Consider the following 21,164-nt stretch of genomic DNA (forward strand, 5'->3'; position numbering starts at 1 on the left):
TTCAGCTGCCCCGTCTACTTACTACGACAACACAGAGGCGCTGCCTCATCCACCAGGAAGTAGGCTTGGCCGTGAAAACAGGCAGAGCACGCATCTTCAAATGAGCTTCAACGCTGTCTGTTTACAGGTGTTATGTCACAGTCTGCACCCCCGAGAAATGTGTGTCCCCTGCCGTGTTTTCGGCTCGGTCTTATGCCAGAGAGGAAGAAATACAGCATCACTCCGTCGGTTTTTTGGAGTTCTGGTAAAAAAAAAACAACGGTGTTCATAAAGTGTTTTGAAATCACACAGTCCATTAACCTGCTTACTGTCTCTTTAAAATGAGAGGCGATTATTAGCACGAGCTAGTTTGTTCTATAAGGAAGTGGGGCTGGCTGTAAATTCGCCATGTTTATATGTCATATCTTAAGCGCATTCCCTTTCCCTCTCACAGTCATTTCCTTGTGCGGTGGCTAAACAAGAAAAGGCAAGGCGGAGGGCACACAGCCAGGAAAATGCGTTTTTGAAGGGGAAGCTAATTTCGACATAACACCGGACAGTGTCACGTGTATACAGATGATTCACCAACAGATGTCAGTACGACTCAGATTTTAACTGGTTTGATGGAAGAATTAAATGTGATGTAGACCCTCGGCAAACACACACACACACAAAAATTATAATAATAAAAAAATAAATAATAATAGCTCTTGACCCAGGTTAAAACACATACAAGCAGACATTAAAAGTACACAATTATCAGAATCAGAAATACTTTATTGATCCCCGGGGGGAAATTGTACTATTGTACAATTAAGAGGATCATATAATGCATGGTCACCTTTGGTATATATATATATTCTAGCTCAAGCATTATTATGTATTATTTTATTTATTACCATGAATAACCTTCTGTAATCTAAAGAATACTTCTTCGATGTAGTTCTGTGTTGGTGGAAACAGGATTGACAGATTTTTAAGGTTTAAATTACAATCAATCAAATGTAGCTAATAAAGTTAAAGTTTAGTGTGCTTTCACATGGCCAGATTACCCTGATTTGCCCCTGTGGCACAAATGAGCTGCATATTACATGTAACCTGTCACCTTCAAATGCACATAGCAGACTATATGTTGATTTAATCATACAATATTTGCCCCAAAACGTACCAGTACTAATATACTAAAATGTTATCTGTTATCAAGTTGGTGGTAAATTGAAATTATAGAAAGCGTCTACTCCTTGCTCAAAGTGCATGTAAGAGGTTTTTATACATTATCCGTCTTACTCTGGCGCTATCAGAGGTATCTAGAGGCAACAGTATTTTTAGTCATACCTGCAATGAGACTCCCAGTAGTGACTCTGCGATGCTTCATGAACATCCAGGCCCGGCACACAGAGCAGATTGAATTCAGTTAAACTCTACCCAAAATGATCATGTACATCTGTGCCTTGGGGTTGGGACCCTCCTTGGGTCTCAAGATGAATCTGAAGAGATATGAAAGAATATATCTTATACCAAAATAGGATTACTTCCTTGGGAAATACCTGATACTTTCAACTCATCAGGCCTCTAAAAATCCTTCAAATGAAAAGGTCGTCTGTGATGATGGGTTAGAAGTAGACATAGCTTCATTTATAGGGGAATGGAGCTGAAACTGGTAGACGATAAAGTGATCAGTCGACAGAAAATGACGATTTAGTTGTTTTTAAGCCAAAATTCCCAAAATTGACAGGGTCCAGCTCCTCAAAAGTGGATATTTTCTGATTTCATTCTTCTTCTATGATAATAAACGTAATATCTTTAAGTTTTGAACTGTTGGTCGGAGAGCACATACACAATATAGATATGGTCGTTTGAGCTCTGGGCATTTTCACTATCTTCAGACATTTCATAGACAAAATTATTAATAGATGATGAAAATAAGTTTGTCACAGCCCTGAAGGGGTCACAAGCCAAAAAGGTTGGGAGCCACTGATATATTTGCCTGCATCCTTGGCAATAAATCTGCCTATAAAGGGCACTCATTTCATGTAAATAATTGTTATACTTTTCAAATCTCCTTGAGCCTTGCTTGACTTTTTCCTCAAAGTTGAAGAAAGGTTAACCACCAAGACTATTCAACCACCAATGCTAGGGAAATTAAAGATTTCTTATGGCTTCATTTCTTCAAATGTAACAGTTTAAAATGTGTTATCATTGATATCACATACACGACTTGCTAACATGTAAAATAGTTTATTTTTGTAAATGTTTCTAAATTCAATTCCACAAATTCCAAACCTCATACTCTGTACACCTCAAAAGGCATTTTCAAAAAAACAAAAGGAAAAAAAAAGTAAAGAAAAAAAAATCTGACTACACGACCAAGAAAATGTAGCACAAACACACTGGCAGGATGATGTAATATCATACAAGAGAAGAAAAATATCCAAGAAACAATTTTGTTACAACCATTCATTGAGAAAATATATACAATTGAGTCTTCGGAAAGTTAAAAAAATACATGCCATATACATTACAAGTTCTAAGACTGTCTCCAAAATTTTACAGTCAACTTGAAATTGTGCACGCAAAAACTCTTCCGTTTCTAAGCATGTGACTTGTGAAGTGTCAGTATAAGAAATATTTCTGATTAAGGAGAATGCCATTTCTGTCCTAAAAAGGTAGAACAACCTACGGTTCCAAACAAGAGTTCCCCATAACGTTTCTTTCTGTCACACACTGGTTTCGCCTAACTCACAATATCATTAGACGTTTGCACCTCATTTTAAAAGCAATGTAAAAACAAAAACAGGTAAATACATGTCGGTGTTCCTATTTCTGTTAAAAAGTTAAAAAGTTGTTTTTGGGTTTCAAAACCTAATTCACAGTTCTTTAAAATCAAACCTGATTAACAGCAAACAGATCACACTGATCTCTTACTATTTGAAGAGTCGTCTTTTTTTTTTGATTCTGTAACTGATAACTCGTAACGTTAGTCAACAAAAATATTTCTTTTTTGAGTGGTCAAAGTATGTGTAAGTCACAAAACACTACGCTACAATACCTTACTTTTAATACAACAAAAATACTTTGTGAATTATTGTGGTTATATTACAAATTCTGTACAGAATAATCATAATATATACTCTCAAACTGAAATAACGTCCATCTTAAATAAATTTCAATGACAAACAGAACAAAAACAATTTAAAAACACCCAAACATCAAGAAGGTTAAGGTAGTATTTGGTCGGTTATTCCTATAGTTTTCTTTATGTACATTTATACAAAAGTAACAGCATGTCTTCCTCAATCTTCAAAAACAATAGCAATCTAGCCTTCTTTAACTCAGTCTCATCATTTTGAGAATAAAATTCATTCACTCAGTAATAAATACAAAACCTCTCGAATTCCACACAAATCACATGACAGAGACCTATGATAAAACTGACTCATGGAATCAAGTATTTTAAAAGTTTTCGTGTGTGTGTGTGTGTGTGTTTTTTTTTTGTTTATTTTCGTTTTTTAGTGCAAGTTAATATTCCCTTCGCGGTTTTCATTGCTGTACATTCCTCATTCAGTGATGTCTACATTTAGTCATACGGTATACATTAACAGTATGAAACAAAAGGGCCTGCCCTTAGTAAGCAATAAGGCCGCACCCTGCACAGTGCTTTCTCATTCGCTGGTGGATTCCGCACCCCATGTACACCAAACAAACACACAGATACATACAGAGGCATCTCATACAACAGAGCCTCCCACATATGGCACAAGTCACATCCTGCTACTGTGTTACATTTCCCTTCCTCCACCCATTTACTTCCATGATCTTGATGAACCAACACGCAACTTCATTCATCTCTCCAAGGGTTCAGGGCCTTCTGCTCATTCATAAAATGACTTTTAGTGTGAAGACTTTTTTTTTTCTCTGTGAAGAGATCACAGCATCCACACACTATAGCAAGGAATGCATTTAGGTTTGTCGTTTTTTTTGTTTTCCTCAGTTAATCCACTTCCTGCATTCAGGAGCTCCACAGTGGCAAGCAATCTTGTGCTGACCCTGCGCGGTGTCAAACTGGTAGTCGAAACACAGCTGGAAAACAGGGAGTGAGAGATCAGTTTCTGAGAATCACAGTTAAACCTTTGACACATGCATTTATGCCACTGTATAAGTAAGAAGTCTAATCAAAGAAAAGATATCCACCTCCTCTCCTTTTTCAATTCTGCGAATGCAGCTGATGATGATTTTGTAACCCCGTTCAAATGTGACCACCTCAGCAACACAGTTGGGGGCACAAGAGTGGTTAATATATCTGAAAAACAAAACAAAAATGAAAAGAGATATATTTAATATCGCAACATTCTTCACATGACGATAAAGTCAGCATGTTCAATTTTACATTTAAAATTATTGCGCAAAAGTATAGATTGAACTTTTTTTTTTTTCAAATTAAGATTTTTAAACTAATAAAAACAGCTTCAAAATAACTTTCACATGATGATACAAATTCATCACTCAGTCATAATTACCACATCAATTCTTGAGTTACGGCCAAAAACATGTTTTGTGAGGTCACAGTGACCTTTGACCAGTTCATCCTTGAGTGTGGAAGTGAATGTTTGTGCCAAATGTGAAGAAATTCCCTCAAGGCGTTCTTGAGATATCACATTCACGAGAATGGGATGGACGGACAACTCGAAAACATAATGCCTCTGGTCACGGCTACACCGTGCTGATCATTTGGAATATAAAAACAAGATAACCCTATCCACCATAGACAAGCCACCCACACATGTATGCAGGCCATGGTCTGTGGTGGTGTGTTGGGAGACTGTAACAAAGACAAGCCAAATGCAAAGAAACAGTACGTTCTGCTTTTCAGACTCTATTTTGCCTGTTCACACTACACTACTACTAGTTTCACTAGCACACATGTGTCATAATAACCAATGGAGTCTTGTAGTACCTTGCTAGCCCTCCAGTTCGAGTGGCATCAACAACATGTTCGCTGTCGATGCGGAACATGAACACTTCTCGGTTCTGTCAGGGAGAGGGGAGAATTTACTTGTTGTTTGTTTTGATAAAAGTAACTTTAGACAAAATGAATTTCAGCTTAAGAAGTATTACATATATATACCTGAGATCTGTAGATCTTCTCCTTCCTGATGGCAACCTCATTTCGGAGGACGGTTCCATTGTACTCAATCATCATAGTTTGTTTTTCAATGTCTCTAGCAGCAAACAGCCCCAGGCCCTGTGAATACATTACACAAGCAGGTATTCATTCTGTACACAGAATCCAAGGGTATCAGTCTTACTCTGAGAAAAACTGAGAAATAAATGAAATATCTGTTTCTACACCGACCTGGATGCGAGAGCGGGCCAGATAGACATTCGCTCTCCACTCACTCTTCATCCAGCGGTACTGGGAAGACCTGGGGTGCACTACTGGAGGCTTGCTATGGGGGGCGCCACCTTCTCCCTGGGCCACATTCTGGTTGGACCTGGCACTGCTGCTTGATACAGCCTGTGGATGTGGCCTATATGTTGAGAGGGGGAAAATGTGAAAAAAATGTCACTTAAATAATGTGTTTTGCTTTGAGACATCATATGCCCACAAAGATAATTAATGTCAGCTTCACTCAAAGTTACCTTATCACCAGTGAAGTGTATGGAGAGCTGGTTCTTGGCTGGGCGCGTGCACAGCCAGCTGGATTGAACAGGAGAGGCAACTCCACAAGAGGGTTGCGTCCGTAACGGAATGAGTACCTCTCACAAACTTCCACTCCAGGGAGCTGGAATAAATGATTAAAAAAGGGTTACATCCTGCAGCCTCTACAGAATGTGATCCACACATTTGTTTAAATTTCATATTCTTTAACCTGAGTAAAACCGCAAAAAGCAGATACAAACCGATTCAGTGATCTTGGTGACGGCAGGGACTGTGAGTCCAAACAGGTCCTCTCCTTTCAGGTAAACAGGGAAGAGCTTCAGAGTGCTTGATTCAGCTCTTTTCTCAGCCACAGGACCCAGAACCTTATTCCACACTCCTAATTACAGCGAGATAAGCACACATGGTAGTTGAAAACTTTACTCTGAAAAGAAAAAATTATATTTCTGTGAAGAATCCATAAGGGCAAACCTTTAGCAGAGGCATCAGTCAGGACCAGGTCTTGGTAGCCCTGTTCAATGACTCTGATGGAAAACTCTGGCAGACCCTCTCGGTCCTCAACAGAACAGACGTAACGGCAACGGCGGTTGCCATGGCGCATGCTCCAGTAAATGCGGCAAGCCTCATAGCCAACTGGATAGATGGCTGTTGGGGAATGGAAGGCCGCCATTTGTAGAGGGGTTAGTTGGCCTATTGCATGCGACACCAGGCTGCCGACTCGGAAGGTGTAGCCTAACTCGGGCTGCCGCACAGCAGTGGCAATCTGACGCACTTCGTCTCTTTGGACATAGACACGTCGGAAGACAGCAAAGCAACGCAGCTCATGCTCCAATGCTTGTCCAGCTGTTCCCCGGGGCCTATGGGCATGACATAGCATGGTCTTGTCCTTGAAGAAGGTGCACTGCGCTTGCAGAGCACAGGTGAAATGGTAGACGTTGGTACAGCGTAGGCGGTGGCAGCCGCTGGTGGCTCCAGTCTGCTGGCAGTAGGCACAGCGTACCGTTTGGCCACGACGCAGTGCAAGCTCCACGTTGATGAGGGCTCCAGCCTGCGTCTCATACACCTCTGTTGACCACAGGGCACAGTTTAGGTGAACCCATACATCAAGATCTAGATTAAGAAGCCTAGCAGGGCCGTCAGTGATCCCATCTCCAAACTGGTGGCAGAAACAGCACCGCCTCTGGTCCCGGAGTATGGCAGGAGGGCGCAAGGAGGCCCCCAGCTTCTTCAGGAGCTCATCAATCTTATCCTCATCTGGGAGTTGGGAATTCCCTCGTGGCACCACCACCTGGACAGTCCACTTCCTCCAGCGGAGTCCTTTCTGTCTCTTTCCCTGGTGCCAGCCATCATGGGACCTTGGCCGGGCCTTCAGCTTCACTGTCACTTTAATGGCATCAGACTTGGTCTCTGTCTTGGATGTCTCACCTGCTGTGGGGAAGGGGATAGGAGGGGTGGAGGGGGGGGACTGTTTGGGCTGAAGCTGGGCCAGGCAATGAACATCCAGCGATGACATGTTGTTACTGTACTGGTGCTGAATTTTAGAAAGGCTCTCTGTTTGCTCAGAAGCAGGGAGAAGCGACACTGATTCCTGAAAAGATGAGACAAGAGCCATGATGTCCAGCAAAAAACAATCATATTCACTGCATATTATTTAGACTCGCTCGTGTTACACTGGTACAAACCTTAGTTTCTGTGGTTGATCTGGATTGCAGGGATGGTGAGGAACGGTGAAGAAGGAAGCAGCTGTGACTGCAGAAGACCAGGTCTTCTTCAGATTTCAAACGGCCTTCAGATTCCTAAAGAGAGAAATCAGTACTTTTAACAGGCTGAATAAGGAATGAGGCGTTAAATCAAAGCCTGACCAATGTGAACTGCTTAAGCTCAACTGACGTTAAAAGAAGTTATGAAATAAACATCAAAAACTTACAATATTTAAATAACCAAAATACTCTCAAGACTGAAGTCATGGGGTATGCTGTTTAACCCACTAATTGATCTGAAATGAATTTAACTCCAGCAGGCAGGATTTACATAATCAGAGGATATATGCAGTATTACTGTGGTGCTGTGTGTGTATATAGATGTGTACGGCCCTTCAGGCTGAACGAAGATAATATATCCTCTTAAGTAAGGTCTAGGCACACAGTCATGGCGCATCTAGTCCCCCCCACTTGGAAATCAATAATAAAATGATCCATAGTTGCTTGGCAGAGAGGACTTTTTATGAACTGTTCATGAACTAGCTGTATATTTAAAGCATGTTGTACTTCATTAGTCACCAAACCACACTTAAAGCATCCAAGTGCTCCAGCCTACTAAATATACCACCCTGCTGACGTCCAGAGTATTTAAGCGAAGTTAATTTGGTACCTTCATGTGTGCAGGGAGATCTTTGATGGATTTCTGCACTCCATTTCCCAGAACCACCACCTTGCAGTGGCAGCACCACTGAGGTTTACATCCAGGGCCGGCAGGGGTCTTCTGGTCAGGTCCTCGAGCTAAAGCTGCGCCTAAAGTAACAGAAAATATGTTTTAAAATTTCTCAATTTCTCAAAATGCATTCTCTGATAGTAAACGTATTTGATGCTTGACTTTAAGTTAACAAATAAAATGTTAGCAGAAGTAAAAGAAATGAGACGAGACAATTGAGGCAACTGTCCCCAACCATGGACTCTTGAAATATCCACTTTCATATTCAAATGTTTCTGTGTCAACAACTCTCATTAGGCCTGTTACTAGTGTTTTGACAGCAATAAGCAGGAGTTTGTGTGCCACAGTGTTCTGAACAAAAATCGTTTACTCTATTTCATTAACTGAGAGAATCACTGAAATAAATAAGTATGCCTGTCAGCACCTGGGCTATACGGTACTCTCAGTCCCAGACTAATAATGATACGTACGACAAAATGGCAGTTTGTAAATACTGTTGAGAAAGATAATTGCTCCTGTGGACGTTTAAGGATAAACAATTACATATTGAGATTGCGTTGCTGCTTTGTGCTTTTTCATAGGTAGTCATTATGTTTAGCTTAAATCAGACATGACATTTCAATTACAGGCTGTATTACAGTACTTGGGGGAATCGGAGATGCTCTTGTTTAATTTAGTTTTATTCCCTCACCTGGGCTGTTGGGATGGAAACGGAAATGATGTGTCTGCTGCTGCATCATCCCCTGTGCTCCACCGGGCCTTATCATCTGTCCCGTCCGTCCATGAAGTCCTCCATTGTCTCCTTGTCCGTGGAAGAGCATGGGAGGCCGAGGCTCCATGCCATGGGGGCCCACCCTTGGACCACTGAGTATAGATAGGGGCCCTCTGTCTGGGGTGCTGCTGACCTCATAGCTACTTGGGATCTTCACACACAGTAGGTCTGAAATGGCTGCCACTACACCTGTGATGTTCTGAGAAAAAATCCCAACAAAAACCGACATCATGAACGTATGAGTTGATTAGGCCTTTCATCAAAAGTCTCATGGATCATTTTTTTCTCATGTTGATTTTTAAGGTAAATATTTTGAAACAAATTGCCACCTTTTTGACTCATGGTTTTGGACTAACAAAAAAAAAAGTATTGAAGTATTCCTACCTCTGCTGCAGCTGGTCTCAGTGTGATAGCTACAGACACCAGCCCTTGTTTGGAATCATTTGCCATGGGGCCAAAGGGGGAGCCGAAGAACATTGCAGAAGGCTCTGTTTTGATATCCTGCAGTTTGATTTCTGAACCTAGAGAATGAAAAAGGAGGACATTCATAAAAATGTGCTACACTGTTAAGGCATGCTGGAGTTGTGTGTTTAAATTGCAGACACAAAAGCATCCAAATAAATGTTTTAATTGTGTTTATTATGTTGGAGTTATGCATGTTTACCTTTCCCATCAGGCGCAGGAAGCATGGGGAGGACAGGGGACAGGCAGGGGGACGGTGGCTCTTCCTTCACCAGAGACAGGTCTGGGTAGCGACTGATCTCCATGCCAACCACACTCTCAGGAGATGAGGATGGAACAAAACTGTCAGGTGTGTCCCGGTCCTTGCAAGGCTCCTGTCCTCTGTTACTGTTATCATTTTATGGAGAGAAACAAAACAATTAACCACCTTTGTCAAGACCATGCAGCTAAAATCGATTATGATAACATGATTACCTGAGTAATCAACGCAACCAAATGTTATGACAGTCCTTAATGGTGCAGTAGCCCTCCAAAAGACAGCTGGAGAGAATCACTTTTATTTATCCGTTACCTGAGCTCCTCCTGGTTGTTGTGAGGAGGGGTCGGGAGGGAGGCTGGAACATCCACAGTTTTGGGTCCTTGCGCGATGGCCCGGGCTAGTAGGTCTTCCTCAGTCCTAAATGGGACATGCAGTGGCTTTGGGACCAGGCCTTTAGACACTGTGTGAAACAGGAGCACAATGTCAATACAAAAGTACTCACTAGGCTTGCCTGCAGTGATGGAAATACTCCATATCTGATTTCTATAATTTTCAGTTTCAAGGTTATGGTAGTGTGAGATGGGGGGGGCGGTTTAACTTTAAGGTATATCCTCCTGAATGCTTACCCATGGCAGCAGCTTTGCTGGCCAGCTCTTCTGTCGTGGCAAATCCATTGATCATTTTCTGTCGGTTTACAGGTGGTGGGGTGGGGGGTAGAGACGCCGGTGGTGTTGGTGGATTGCTCAGGTTACTCTGCTATAGGAATCAGAACCAATGCAATGTTAGCACATCATGCTGCAGACACACTAAACACACATCACTCTGTTTACCCAGCTCCGACTCTAAGGTAAGCAGATCTCACCTTGTAGGCCAGTTGGGAGTAATAGTCAGAGACTCCATCGAGTGAGGCGCTGCCAAAGGTACCAGACAGGAGGTTCTCTCCGTTGAGCGGGCCGCTGCCATAGGGAGCGAAGTGGGCAAAGTTGACCCCAATCAGTGGCTCCATGAGGGGCAGCAGGGAGAGCTGCTGTGTCGGGGTGAAATCAGAACAAGTATGTAAGCACAAAGTTGTAGCACGAAACACCAAACAAAACAGTGTGTGTGTGTGTATATATATATAAAACATTGCATACACTTTATTTACCCAGCATCATTAATCTTGGATTTAATGATAACTTTCCTTGTTTGGATGACCAGTTAACCCCTCTCTGTCAATTCAAGCATTAGCATTTGTTGTGCGTTTGGTATTTAGGGTTACGTCATCCTTACATAGTTATTTTACCTCTGGTAAAATGCCCCGACTGAGTAAACTCAGATATAGCCAGTCCTGCCTCAATTGGCATCTCTGAAAATGTGGCCTTGGCTTTGGATTAAATATCTGAATAATAAGAGTCCTCAAAGTCTAATCTCTAGTCCAGTTATCTACCTCACTGCAGACCACAGAACAAGGCAGGTAAATGGGGGAAGAATGAAACTGTTAACTGTCCAATATTTTCCAGTTCAAAGCCACACAGTCCCACACATTTACCCTTTAGAAAATTTCATCTCGCATACTACAGTACATGCTCATTTAGTTTTGCTGAGATGATGAGATGGTACAGCACTACATTTCTAATAAGTGAGTCAACTTCATAAAGTTTAAATCAATAAGCCTCAATCAATGACAGACTTGCAATATAATCACGAATCCCCTTCTGCTCTCCTGAATAATAACAGCTTCTAATACCTGTGTGTGCAACTGTCATCCAACAAGTACCCAATTACAGTAATATGCTTATGAAATGTGAAATAACTGTCTGTGCACTCGGTGGAGACAATTTTCTATTCTGGCAGTGATTAATACTGTAAAATTCTGAATAAAGCATTAAGATTTCAAGCTATAATCTTTCTACCATCCTTTGTGCCCAAAGACGTGCAGTGGTGCAGCTCCGACCAATTTTACAGGAGCAGGTTATAAGGTGGTAAAATCTTACCTGTTTGATTTGGGTCATTACACTGTCAGGGCCAGAGTGCATCAGTTGCCTCTCATCCCCTTCCTTCTTCCTCTTCTTGTAGCGAGAGGCAGGTTTCTCCCCTCCTTTCGGAGCCCTCTTGTTCCTCCCTTTCTTCTTCTCCTGTTCAGGAAGCAGAGGTCCAGGAAAGTCTGGGGTGCCATCTGAGTATGCCTGGAGATAAGAAAAAGATGTTGTTGCATAAGACGGCATGGATAAACTTAAAATTACTTGAGCAGCATTATGTCTTCAAGTTAGATGTTTTCAAACACATAACTATGACTCATTCAAAAACTGGCAGCTATGACTCATACCAATTTAACTGTGACGCGCCTCCCATCTGAATCACTTAGCCCGTCTATGACTCACTATGTTGATCACCCCCTCAGCGCTCTAACTGTATGACTAACACAAAGACTGACCCCATTACTGTCCATGGAGCTTTGCCTCAGCAGAGATTTGCAGTCTGCGGGATCCTCCTCCTCCGAGCGAAAGCTCTCCTCTGACCTCTGTTGGGACAATCCAGATGGTGGTGTACTCTTGTTCTTCAGAAGGTGTTTCAGTAGTTCATTGCCAGCCTCCCCCTTGTTTGGACTTTGCCCTGCAGGGAAGGGAGACACACTCCCTTTATTACCCTCTTCCTTCACAGAGCTCATTCCTGAGCCGATGGGCCCTTCTCGTAGCCCATGACACTCGGTAGCATCAGTCTGTTCCAGCTTTATGTTGTTAAGGATCCTGTCATGTTCCTGAGCCTGGGTTCTTGCTGCATCTGATGAGAGACCAGGTTGTCCAGATTGGCCTCCAGAAAGCTGCCTCTCCAGCTCTGAGTGACTGGGGGTGGAAGATCCCAGTAAGGGTGACCTTGACAAGTCCTGGTCAGCGAAGATATGCATGTTTCTGGTTGGAGTTGAGGAGGTGTCTGAGACACATGGCGTGAGAGGGGCTGTAAGGTCTGAGTGTGGAGTTGAAGGTGTCTTGACTGAATCTGCGTCATCATCTTTCTTCTTTTTGCGGCTCCTCTTCTTTTTGCCTTTCTCATCTGGGATGATGTTGGAGTAGAGTTGGATTAGAGACTGACCTGAGCCCGGAAAGTTAGACGGTAGTGGTGTAGCTGAGTCACCTCCAAATGGTGGACCCTCACCTGGCATTGGAAGCATCATTCCTGGTCCACTGAACTGACGAGGTCTGGGCTGACCCTGGGGAAAGTTAGGTGCTTGTAGGGCTTGTAAATTATCAGACCCGAAACCAGGCCCCATGTCACGGGGCATCATTCCATTGCCCATCATGGCCCTCCTTTCACCTTGCATAAACGTCCCAGGTGGTGAGCCCATACCCGGCTGCATGCCCTGCTGCTGGGGGAACATTGGTCCAAGTTGTTGCTGCTGTTGCAAAGGAGGCCTCTGAGGTTGCATGAAGTCCTGTGGCAGCTCTGCGTTAAAAAATGGCATCTGAGTGAGTGGTGCCATGTTCCCATCTGGCCCCATCATCCCTTGCTGCTCCATTTCCATACGGTGTTTCAGGGCTCTCTGTCGCTCAACTTCCTGCATTAGCTGCACCCGCTGTCTCTCCTGCTGCTCCCTAAGCCTCTCCCTCCTCTCCCGCTCTTGGAAGCCTTCACTGAATGGGTTGTTGTCATCAAACTTCACACCACTTGCCTGCATAGGTTTTACGCCACCTGGTGGAGCTGATGGTGGCTGAGGATCCACAGGCATTTGTGAGTGCTGAGGTATGTTACCCATTGGCATCTGATGAGGTTGGCCTGGATTTCCCACAGGTACCTGGGGGGGCATTATAGGTGGCATTCCCGGTCCGCCCATTGGCATGGGAGCACTAGGATGCCAGCCAGGTGGTGGGTTGGGCATACACGGAGGTGCATTTGGCGGGCCAGAATGAAGTGGCATCTGCATCATGGGGTTCACTGGAGGTTGGACCATTTGTGGCCCACTGGGGACCATGCCAGCGGGGCCCGGCATTGGGTGCATCCCAGGCATTATGGGTGTCATATTGTTTTGCTGCTGTTTCACTCTGTACTCTTCTATGAGTTCAGCATGCTCCTTCTGCTGCTTGCGGATCTGAAACAAAACACAAGAAAAATGTGATTGAGTTTTCTATGAAAATTACAAAGATATGATGTATTTCCTCCACAGTGTTTTATCACATTTACAAGACAAACTTGTGAGGACATGGATTTACCCAAGGGAAGAAATTAATGATTTTACTTTCAAAGAGTAACAGAAGAATTTTACTTTAAAGCAGGGGTTGGAAAGTACAATCAGCCAAGAGCATTTTCTTCAGCACTGCTTTTTTAGAGAGTCAAAGCTGGTTGACAGGTGCAGTGCAGAAACTGACATTCTTTTGTTTTTTAGGAACTTTGCTTGGATGTTAGTTTTCAAGTCTGCTTGAAAATAAAATAGCTAGATGTATACCTTCCAATAGATACCCTCTTAAATGTTATACATGTGTTAATCTTATCCCTATCTTACCCTTACACCAATGTCACGATGTCTTTGCAAATAAACTTGCTGTTAGAAAATAATATATGTCTCTTTGGTTTTCTTCATCTGTTATTCAGTTAGACCTTATTTCAGCACCACACACTGTCCACAACATGGTCCTAAGCAGCCTGGCGTTTGCTCCCATGTGTGGGCAACTACTTCTGGTGGACAGCCAGATTTGGCCCACAGGCTGTTACTAGCCAATTCCTACTTGAAAACAATAAACTCTGCTCATAGGACCAATAATAGAGCAATGCTTAGGGCAGCATTTGTGCAGAAGAAGGCTAGGATAGATCAGTGGTGGAGCTTGACAGGCCAAACATTTACCTGCTCCAGTTGTTTCTGCACTACACCCTGCTGCTCTGTGACATGTTTGAGCTGCTCAGCGTCCTCCTCAGGGAACTCTCTCCCTGCCTTCTTAGCTGTTCTCTGTTTGGCAGACAAGGCTTTCTTAGACTTCCTGTGAGCTCCAATCTTCTCTTCCAGAAACTTCTGCTGCATTTGAAGTAGTTGCTGAGTCTCCTGGAGCCACTCTTCGTACTGGGCCCTCTGAGCATTGTCTGAAAGAAGAAAAAGACTCTTTTGTTAGCAATCTTGACAGCATAAAAAACAAACATCTTAACATTTCAAGGCCTGACAGACCTTCAAACCAAAAAGTTGAAAATGCATATACATTTTCTGAGAACTTACTAACAAATCCTGGTCCAAAGTTTGGAGGATTCGGTCTTGCTACTTGTGTCAATTTGCCATCCTGAAAGCAAGGTTGACAAGTCTGTTATTATACATTTGCAACTTACATATTTTTCATTATATAGTTTTAAATGACATCCAAGCAGATTAATGATTCAATTACCTGTCCAACAACTTGTGGAGGAAGTGGTGTGCTTTCAGGACAAGGTGGTGCAGGACCAGGAGGAAGTCTGTAATACAGACAGCCATGCACCATTTAGTCATTCAATCAATCACAGTAGCAATTCTTCAATTAGTTGCACAATATCCTAGCGGCTGGGAAAGAAAATGTATTCACACAGTACCAAAGTGAACTTTTTACCTGCTCATGACCATTGGGGTCATTCCCATGTTGTTCTGAACCATGACTTTGTTGATGCCTTTCAGTGCAACCATTTTAGCTTTCATGATGGGGTCAGTGATGGCATCAAAATCTGCAAATGACAAATAATCCACTGTAAGAAATAATCACTTTGCAAAAAAGATTCTCAAAAAAAAAAAAAAAATCTCAAACATTAACCTGTACTGACAACTAGATGTTTCGGCCTGAACAATTTACCAATGTTGGGGAAGAAGGAATCACTGGAGCGCTGTCTTATCATGGCTTGCATCTGCCTCTGCTGCTGTTGCTCCTGCCTCTCCTGGTCTAGGAGGTCCTGCAATAGGAGTGGCTGCTCCTCTAACAGAAGAGGACGATGTTGCTGGCCGTGTTGACTCAGCGCCTGGTTTAACAAGGCCTGCTGGGCCTGGCTCAGACCGCTCTGGTCCACTCCAGAGGCTAGCCCCACCTGGTGGTCTGCCCCAAAGCCAGACATAGAAGCTTCTCCTGCAGTGGTGGCGTCAGGTATTGTTTGAGTCATTGTAAGTCCAGAGGTATGCTGAGTGTCAGTGACTTGGTTCTGTTGGGGCATGAGGTTACCTCCTTGATTGACAGATTCAACAATTGGATTTAATGACTGCTCCTCAGGCTGCTGCTTAATGAGTAAACTAGACAGGACTGGGGTGGAATCAGAGAGCACTCCCTGTTGGTTTGAGCTTAAGGTGTTTCCAGCAACTTGCTGGTCTACGACCTCAGGGGGTTTCTGACAGTCCTTGAATTCTGTTTTAATTTCCTGCCCAGGTGCCAAAGAAGCAGAATCCTGACTCCCGGGGGCTTCCAGCTTGATTTCAGCTAAAGACTTCTCACCTGAGGCCTCTGACTTTGCCAGTACAGATGCTGAACTAGATGAAGCCTCAGTTCCTGTGATCGAGGTTTTGTTCATTTCTGTGGTGTCAGCATTATCATCCATAGGATCACTGAGATCCAGTTCCTCATTAAACATGTCTTTCTTGATGTCATCTAGGTCAGGGTCTGTATAGGCAATGATGTCAAATTTCCCAGATGTTAGGAAGTCATCAAGGTGTAAGTCATTTGTCTCTAGATCTAGGTCTTTGCCATCTTCAGCATCCAAATTTAGGTTTTCCAAGTCAGCATCCACCAAGTCTTTCACCTCCACGTCCTCAAGATCTTTGACTGCTGATTCTTCTGTATCCAGTTTCTCCTCCACAGCCTCACTGCTGGTCACTGAGACCATCTCATTCTGCCCAGCAGGGGGTGCAGTCAGGATCATGGATACTACCATGTTCTGGGTCTCACTTGTAGCAGGCTGGCTCATGGATCTCATCAAAGGAGATTGTTTGAGTGTGTTGTTTCCTGACATCTGGGCTTGCTGATGAAGATTGTCCATGCTGGCAGATAGCTGTACATGGCCAGTGTGACTAACCATGGGGTCGACCATCCTGGGCCCCTGATTTAAAGGGAACCTGGAAATGGGTGCTCCGGGAAAGCCTGGTGGCCTTTGACCCTGCAGGTTGGGATCTATGTTGCTTCCTTGCATGGCACCTGGGGGAAATGGCATACGTGGCCTGTTTTCTGCTGCTCTGTGTCGCAGCTCAATGAAAGGCTGGCCCATTATGTTGTGCTGCTGCACTGGCATACCACGTGGTGGGAAGTGCTGGGGCAGCCCCATAGGGTTGCCTCCCATACTCTTTGCCATTTCTGCAGACATGGACCGTCTCATTTGAGGAGGGACATCCTGCATTGGGTGTTGCCCCCGGGGAAAGAACTCTTGGGCCCCATGAGGTCCTAGAACCCCAGTTGGAAATGCAAACCTAAAATAGGATAAAAACATACACAAATAGTGAGGAAGGGCGTTCCTAGATTTGTGCTGCATTATCAATCGCAGAAAATCTGAAACACAAAGTGTAATAAAAAGAATAATATCATAACACAAACCTTGGTCCCTGATGTCTCAAATTAGGATCTCCAGGATGTGGACCCCGGGGGATTTGTCCGTCATTAGGGAAAGGGACACGCTGATCACCTGGAAAAGGTCCAGGAAACCTCATTGGCCCTCTCATGGGTCCTTGTCCAGGATAAGGTGGAGGAGGCCGATTGAACATTTCCCCCTGTTGTCCAGGGCCCTCCTGGGGCCAGGGTCGTTGTGTTCCTTGGGCTATGTTGCCAGCAGGCTCCTGAGGGCCCCTCTCCTGTCGAATAGCACTCCTCTGTTGCTGCTGCTTGAGGATTAGTTCTCTAATTCGTTGTCGCTACAAAAAACAACAACACGCATATAGAAATTTAAGCCTTCAAAAACTCAAGGTCAATGGGCCATGTATAGCTAATAATACTGTATTTTTAGTTTTTGGACTACTTAAAAACCACAGCTTATGTGTAGCAATGCAAGTCAAATGTCCTTTTTTCCCCCCATTGACCACCATTGCATGCTTTCAATTCTCCAAATGCACACAAAGTTTTCACTTCCTATACCTAACATGTTCTGATGTAGTGATTAACAAAACATCCATGTCAACTGAAAACTAACTTATTCTTGTAATTTGGCCATCATTCTGATTTGACTTAGAAACAGTTTACTCACGAACATTGCTGAGAACTAGGGATGTGGCAAGTTTATTTGTTTTATATGCTGTTTATAGTTTGTTTTCTTTTGTGCTTCCCCATGTCCGTGTAAAAAAAAACAAAAAACAGTTTTACTAGATTTAGTTGAAAATGAAGACAAATATAAAATTATTATCAAATCTATCTAATCTAATTTTTTTCTATTCAATTTTGGAGTTCTTGGTCCAACTTTGTTGTAATCCCTCTTTCCATAGAAGATCTGTGTGAGTGCCCTGGTCAGACGTTTCAGGTGTGCTCACTAAAGGTTTTCCTCCAAATAAATGGTTTACCATAATATTGCTAAAGTGGGAGTTTGTTTAAAAATGTATCTAAAGATCTCAATAACTGACTTGGTGAGTCAAATATTACAATAAGTGATAGCAATGATGGCATATTTAAAAGATATGACCCAGGATGTTAAAAACAAAACAAATCTTAAAAAACATTGTTAAGAAATGACATACAATTCATGAAATACCAGAGCAAAAATTGAATTTCAATAGTAATGTATGAATGTTGAGATTTAGAATTGAACATCAACAACAGTATTCATGTACCTGTCTGAGTCTTTCCTCGCTCTCAGCTAGAACAACACCCTGAGCCTCACTGGAAGCACAGGGCATTTGTGGGTTGTTACACAGTTGACCTGGGTCTTGAGGGATACTTCCATTGTTACCCACACCTGAATGATCTTTCATTTCCATTTTCTCTGTCGACTGTGGACGTGGGGTCATAGGGGCTTGATCAAATGGATCATGGCTAGGTGTCTGACTGGGTCTTCTGGAGGGTGACTGAGTAAATCCATCTTCTGAAACACCAGGGTGTTTTGGTGTTTGTGAGCCTGGATGAGGGAAGGGCTCTTGAAGCCTGCCTTGAGGTGGAGAGAAAGGATCCTGGCTTCCCATTGGTCCTAGTCTTGGCCCTTGCCTGCTGAGCCCATCAGGAACAGGCCGTGGGGTCCCTGGAGGCTGGGCGTAGGGGTCATTAAGCATCGGTCTGGGAACCCCAGGCTGTGAAAACATGTCAATACTCCCTGGCCTTGATGTCCCAGGTGTACTAGTAAATGGCTCTATTTGCCCCCTCTGGCTACCTGGGGACTTGGAAAACCTGTCTCCCACAGAGGGCCGTGGAGTACCTGGCGGCTGAGCATAAGGGTCCACTGAGTGGGAAGGTGACATCCTCTGTCCAGGGTGCGACTGATGAGTGAACTGGTTCATCCCACTGGGGCGAGGAGTAGAAGGAGCCTGTGAATAAGGGTCTGATGATGGGCTAGGGGTGTTTGAAGGCTGTCCATAGTTGTCATGTGGACGTGGGGTGCCGGGAGGTCTGGCATAGGGCTCAAAAAATGGGCGAGGTTGAGCACCGGGTTCATTGATGGATCGTTGGTTACCTGTAGACTGACAGAAAGGGTCACCAGTTTGCTTGTTGGGAGGCTGGGCAAAGGGGTCATATGTGAAGTGGTCAGGCCTTGGAGTGGAAGGTGCATGAGCATAGGGATTTCTAGACATTTGAGTCATTGGACCTGGCTGAGCAAATGAGTGCACCTGAGGGAGATGCTGGCCCATTCTTGGAGGACTGGTGAAGTTGTCATTCCCAGATGGTCTTGGGGTATGCGGAGGCTGAGCATAGGGGTCATTCTGCTGATTTTGGGAGAACCTGTCAGTAGGATGTGGACCTGATCGGTTGAAAGGATCCTGAGCCTGAGGAGGGGGCATAGGTGTTTTGAACAGAGGGACCGAGCCAGACTCATTACTTCCAGGGATTGGTGCTAATAAAGGCCTTGAGTAAGGGTCAGACAGAATCATCCTGTTCTGGGCCATGCGCTGATAGGCCTCATTCCTTATCATGGGTCTTGAGTATGGGTCCCTGCCTGGAGAACCCATTGGAGGTCTTCCCTGAGCAGCCTGACTGGCCCTGGGGGGACCCATGGGCTTCAGGAAAGGGTCCATTTCCCCAGTTGGCCTTGGGGTGTCAGGAGGTTTGGCATAAGGGTCACTGCTCATGGATGTTGGAGAGCCAAAAGATTCATGAGCAGGAGAGGGCCTCCCTCTGTCCTGCTGCTCCATCAAGGAGGTGGGTGATTTACCAGATTCCACAGGCATTCTGCGACATGTATTTGGCCCGAGAGTTGGCGGTCTTGGGGTCCCAACCATCTTGGCATATGGGTCCCATGGAGAAGAGGGTCTGGAACCAGAGGAACCTGGTGAGAATACCTGTGGGGACTGAGGTTGGGAGGAAGGGCCAGATGGAGGGGGTGGAGGGGGTCGTAAGAACACATCCTCTGGAGGGCCTGAAGTGGGTGTTCCTGGTAACTGCGGCCTGGCAAAGCCTTCTTTAGAGTTGAGCTGCTGTATGGGGGACATGCTGCCATTGCTGGGCTGGGAGGCTGGACTCTGGTTACCACTGTTGTTGCCATCTCCCTCTGACTGGCTGTTGGTCTGCTGCTGTTGTTGTTGCTGTTGCTGCAGTTGCTCATTCTTAACTTGCTCCAATTTCTGTGTGGCTTCAATTTTGGCTTGTTGTTTGCTTTTCTGCCTCATTTGCTGTTGGAAGGGCACAGTGAAAAGTGGGATTAGACATCAGAAGGGATGCAGCAAATATCAGTCTCATGCCAAAAATGAACTGGACCTACTAACCACCAATGTCATCAGGGTTAATGTGGAGGATAGTGCAGTTGTTTAGGGAGCTTTACTAAACCACCACTTCTTAGCTGTCTTAATATAAAGTGGACCTGCCGCTGCATTCGCTGACTTCATTGCATACACTCTTACCTGTCTAAACTTCCACTCTTGTTCATGCTCTGACTCTTTTGGTTTCAAAGGGTCTTTAAACAGCAGTTCTGTGTCTAGTGGTATGTTGGGATCAAACACCTCAGGGGGCTGTTGCTGCGGATGGTGCCTCTTCACCGTCTCATTCGACATCTGGACTTTGTTGATGCGCAGGGCTGCTCGGTTATCTCTTGCCTTTTGCTAAACAGCAAATCAATCACAATTGAAAAGCAAAAACACATCAGACATAAATACTTCAGTAACAGAAGATAGCAGAAAAAAAGACGTTACCTATACAACCTTAAATCTCCTAACTTTCTCCTAAATTTCCGTCATACTACCACAAAAACTGGTATGCATGTAACATTAAATTCTCTTTCATAGCATTTTTAAATCAAGAACAGGTCTTTGAAACTGGCCTCTGCCAGATGAAATTACTTCTGGTGAACTTAATTACTGAAACCATAGTGAGTTCTGACACTGAGCAGGGCTTTCTATGTTAATTAGTTCATCTGTGAATGGCCAGATTTCAAATTGCATTGGCAAGAGGCAAGAGGCCAGATGCGATAAAGGAGTCTGCCTTCTGCATACTAATATGGAAGTGCAACTAGTAGTGATAGTTTGATATCTAGCATGGTTCAAAGTGTTTAGTAGAAGAAAACTGGCAAATTCAACAGTGTGA

The 21,164-nt window shown here is 44.0% G+C and overlaps 1 protein-coding gene across 1 annotated transcript in view; it reads right to left on the reverse strand.

Annotated features, from left to right (window-relative positions):
* Positions 1-2,201: 2,201 nt before the first annotated feature.
* Positions 2,202-21,164, reverse strand: part of kmt2cb (lysine (K)-specific methyltransferase 2Cb) — a 62,038-nt gene continuing 43,075 nt past the window's right edge. Inside the window, exons 36-61 of the mRNA XM_070918329.1 lie at positions 20,486-20,683; positions 18,272-20,257; positions 17,052-17,365; positions 15,336-16,927; positions 15,099-15,210; positions 14,901-14,967; positions 14,738-14,798; positions 14,375-14,607; positions 11,975-13,624; positions 11,535-11,726; positions 10,424-10,588; positions 10,188-10,317; positions 9,874-10,021; positions 9,505-9,689; positions 9,225-9,361; positions 8,760-9,039; positions 8,009-8,148; positions 7,321-7,434; positions 6,110-7,226; positions 5,881-6,017; positions 5,620-5,762; positions 5,333-5,507; positions 5,105-5,221; positions 4,934-5,007; positions 4,171-4,279; positions 2,202-4,059 (exon numbers count right to left, since the gene is read on the reverse strand). Coding sequence (XP_070774430.1) covers positions 3,967-4,059; positions 4,171-4,279; positions 4,934-5,007; positions 5,105-5,221; positions 5,333-5,507; positions 5,620-5,762; positions 5,881-6,017; positions 6,110-7,226; positions 7,321-7,434; positions 8,009-8,148; positions 8,760-9,039; positions 9,225-9,361; positions 9,505-9,689; positions 9,874-10,021; positions 10,188-10,317; positions 10,424-10,588; positions 11,535-11,726; positions 11,975-13,624; positions 14,375-14,607; positions 14,738-14,798; positions 14,901-14,967; positions 15,099-15,210; positions 15,336-16,927; positions 17,052-17,365; positions 18,272-20,257; positions 20,486-20,683 — 9,669 coding nt within the window. The 3' untranslated portion in view covers positions 2,202-3,966. The remainder of the gene's footprint in view (positions 4,060-4,170; positions 4,280-4,933; positions 5,008-5,104; positions 5,222-5,332; positions 5,508-5,619; positions 5,763-5,880; positions 6,018-6,109; positions 7,227-7,320; positions 7,435-8,008; positions 8,149-8,759; positions 9,040-9,224; positions 9,362-9,504; positions 9,690-9,873; positions 10,022-10,187; positions 10,318-10,423; positions 10,589-11,534; positions 11,727-11,974; positions 13,625-14,374; positions 14,608-14,737; positions 14,799-14,900; positions 14,968-15,098; positions 15,211-15,335; positions 16,928-17,051; positions 17,366-18,271; positions 20,258-20,485; positions 20,684-21,164) is intronic.

Source organism: Enoplosus armatus, chromosome 14 (genome assembly GCF_043641665.1).
Source record: "Enoplosus armatus isolate fEnoArm2 chromosome 14, fEnoArm2.hap1, whole genome shotgun sequence".
Taxonomy (NCBI): Eukaryota; Metazoa; Chordata; class Actinopteri; order Centrarchiformes; family Enoplosidae; genus Enoplosus; species Enoplosus armatus.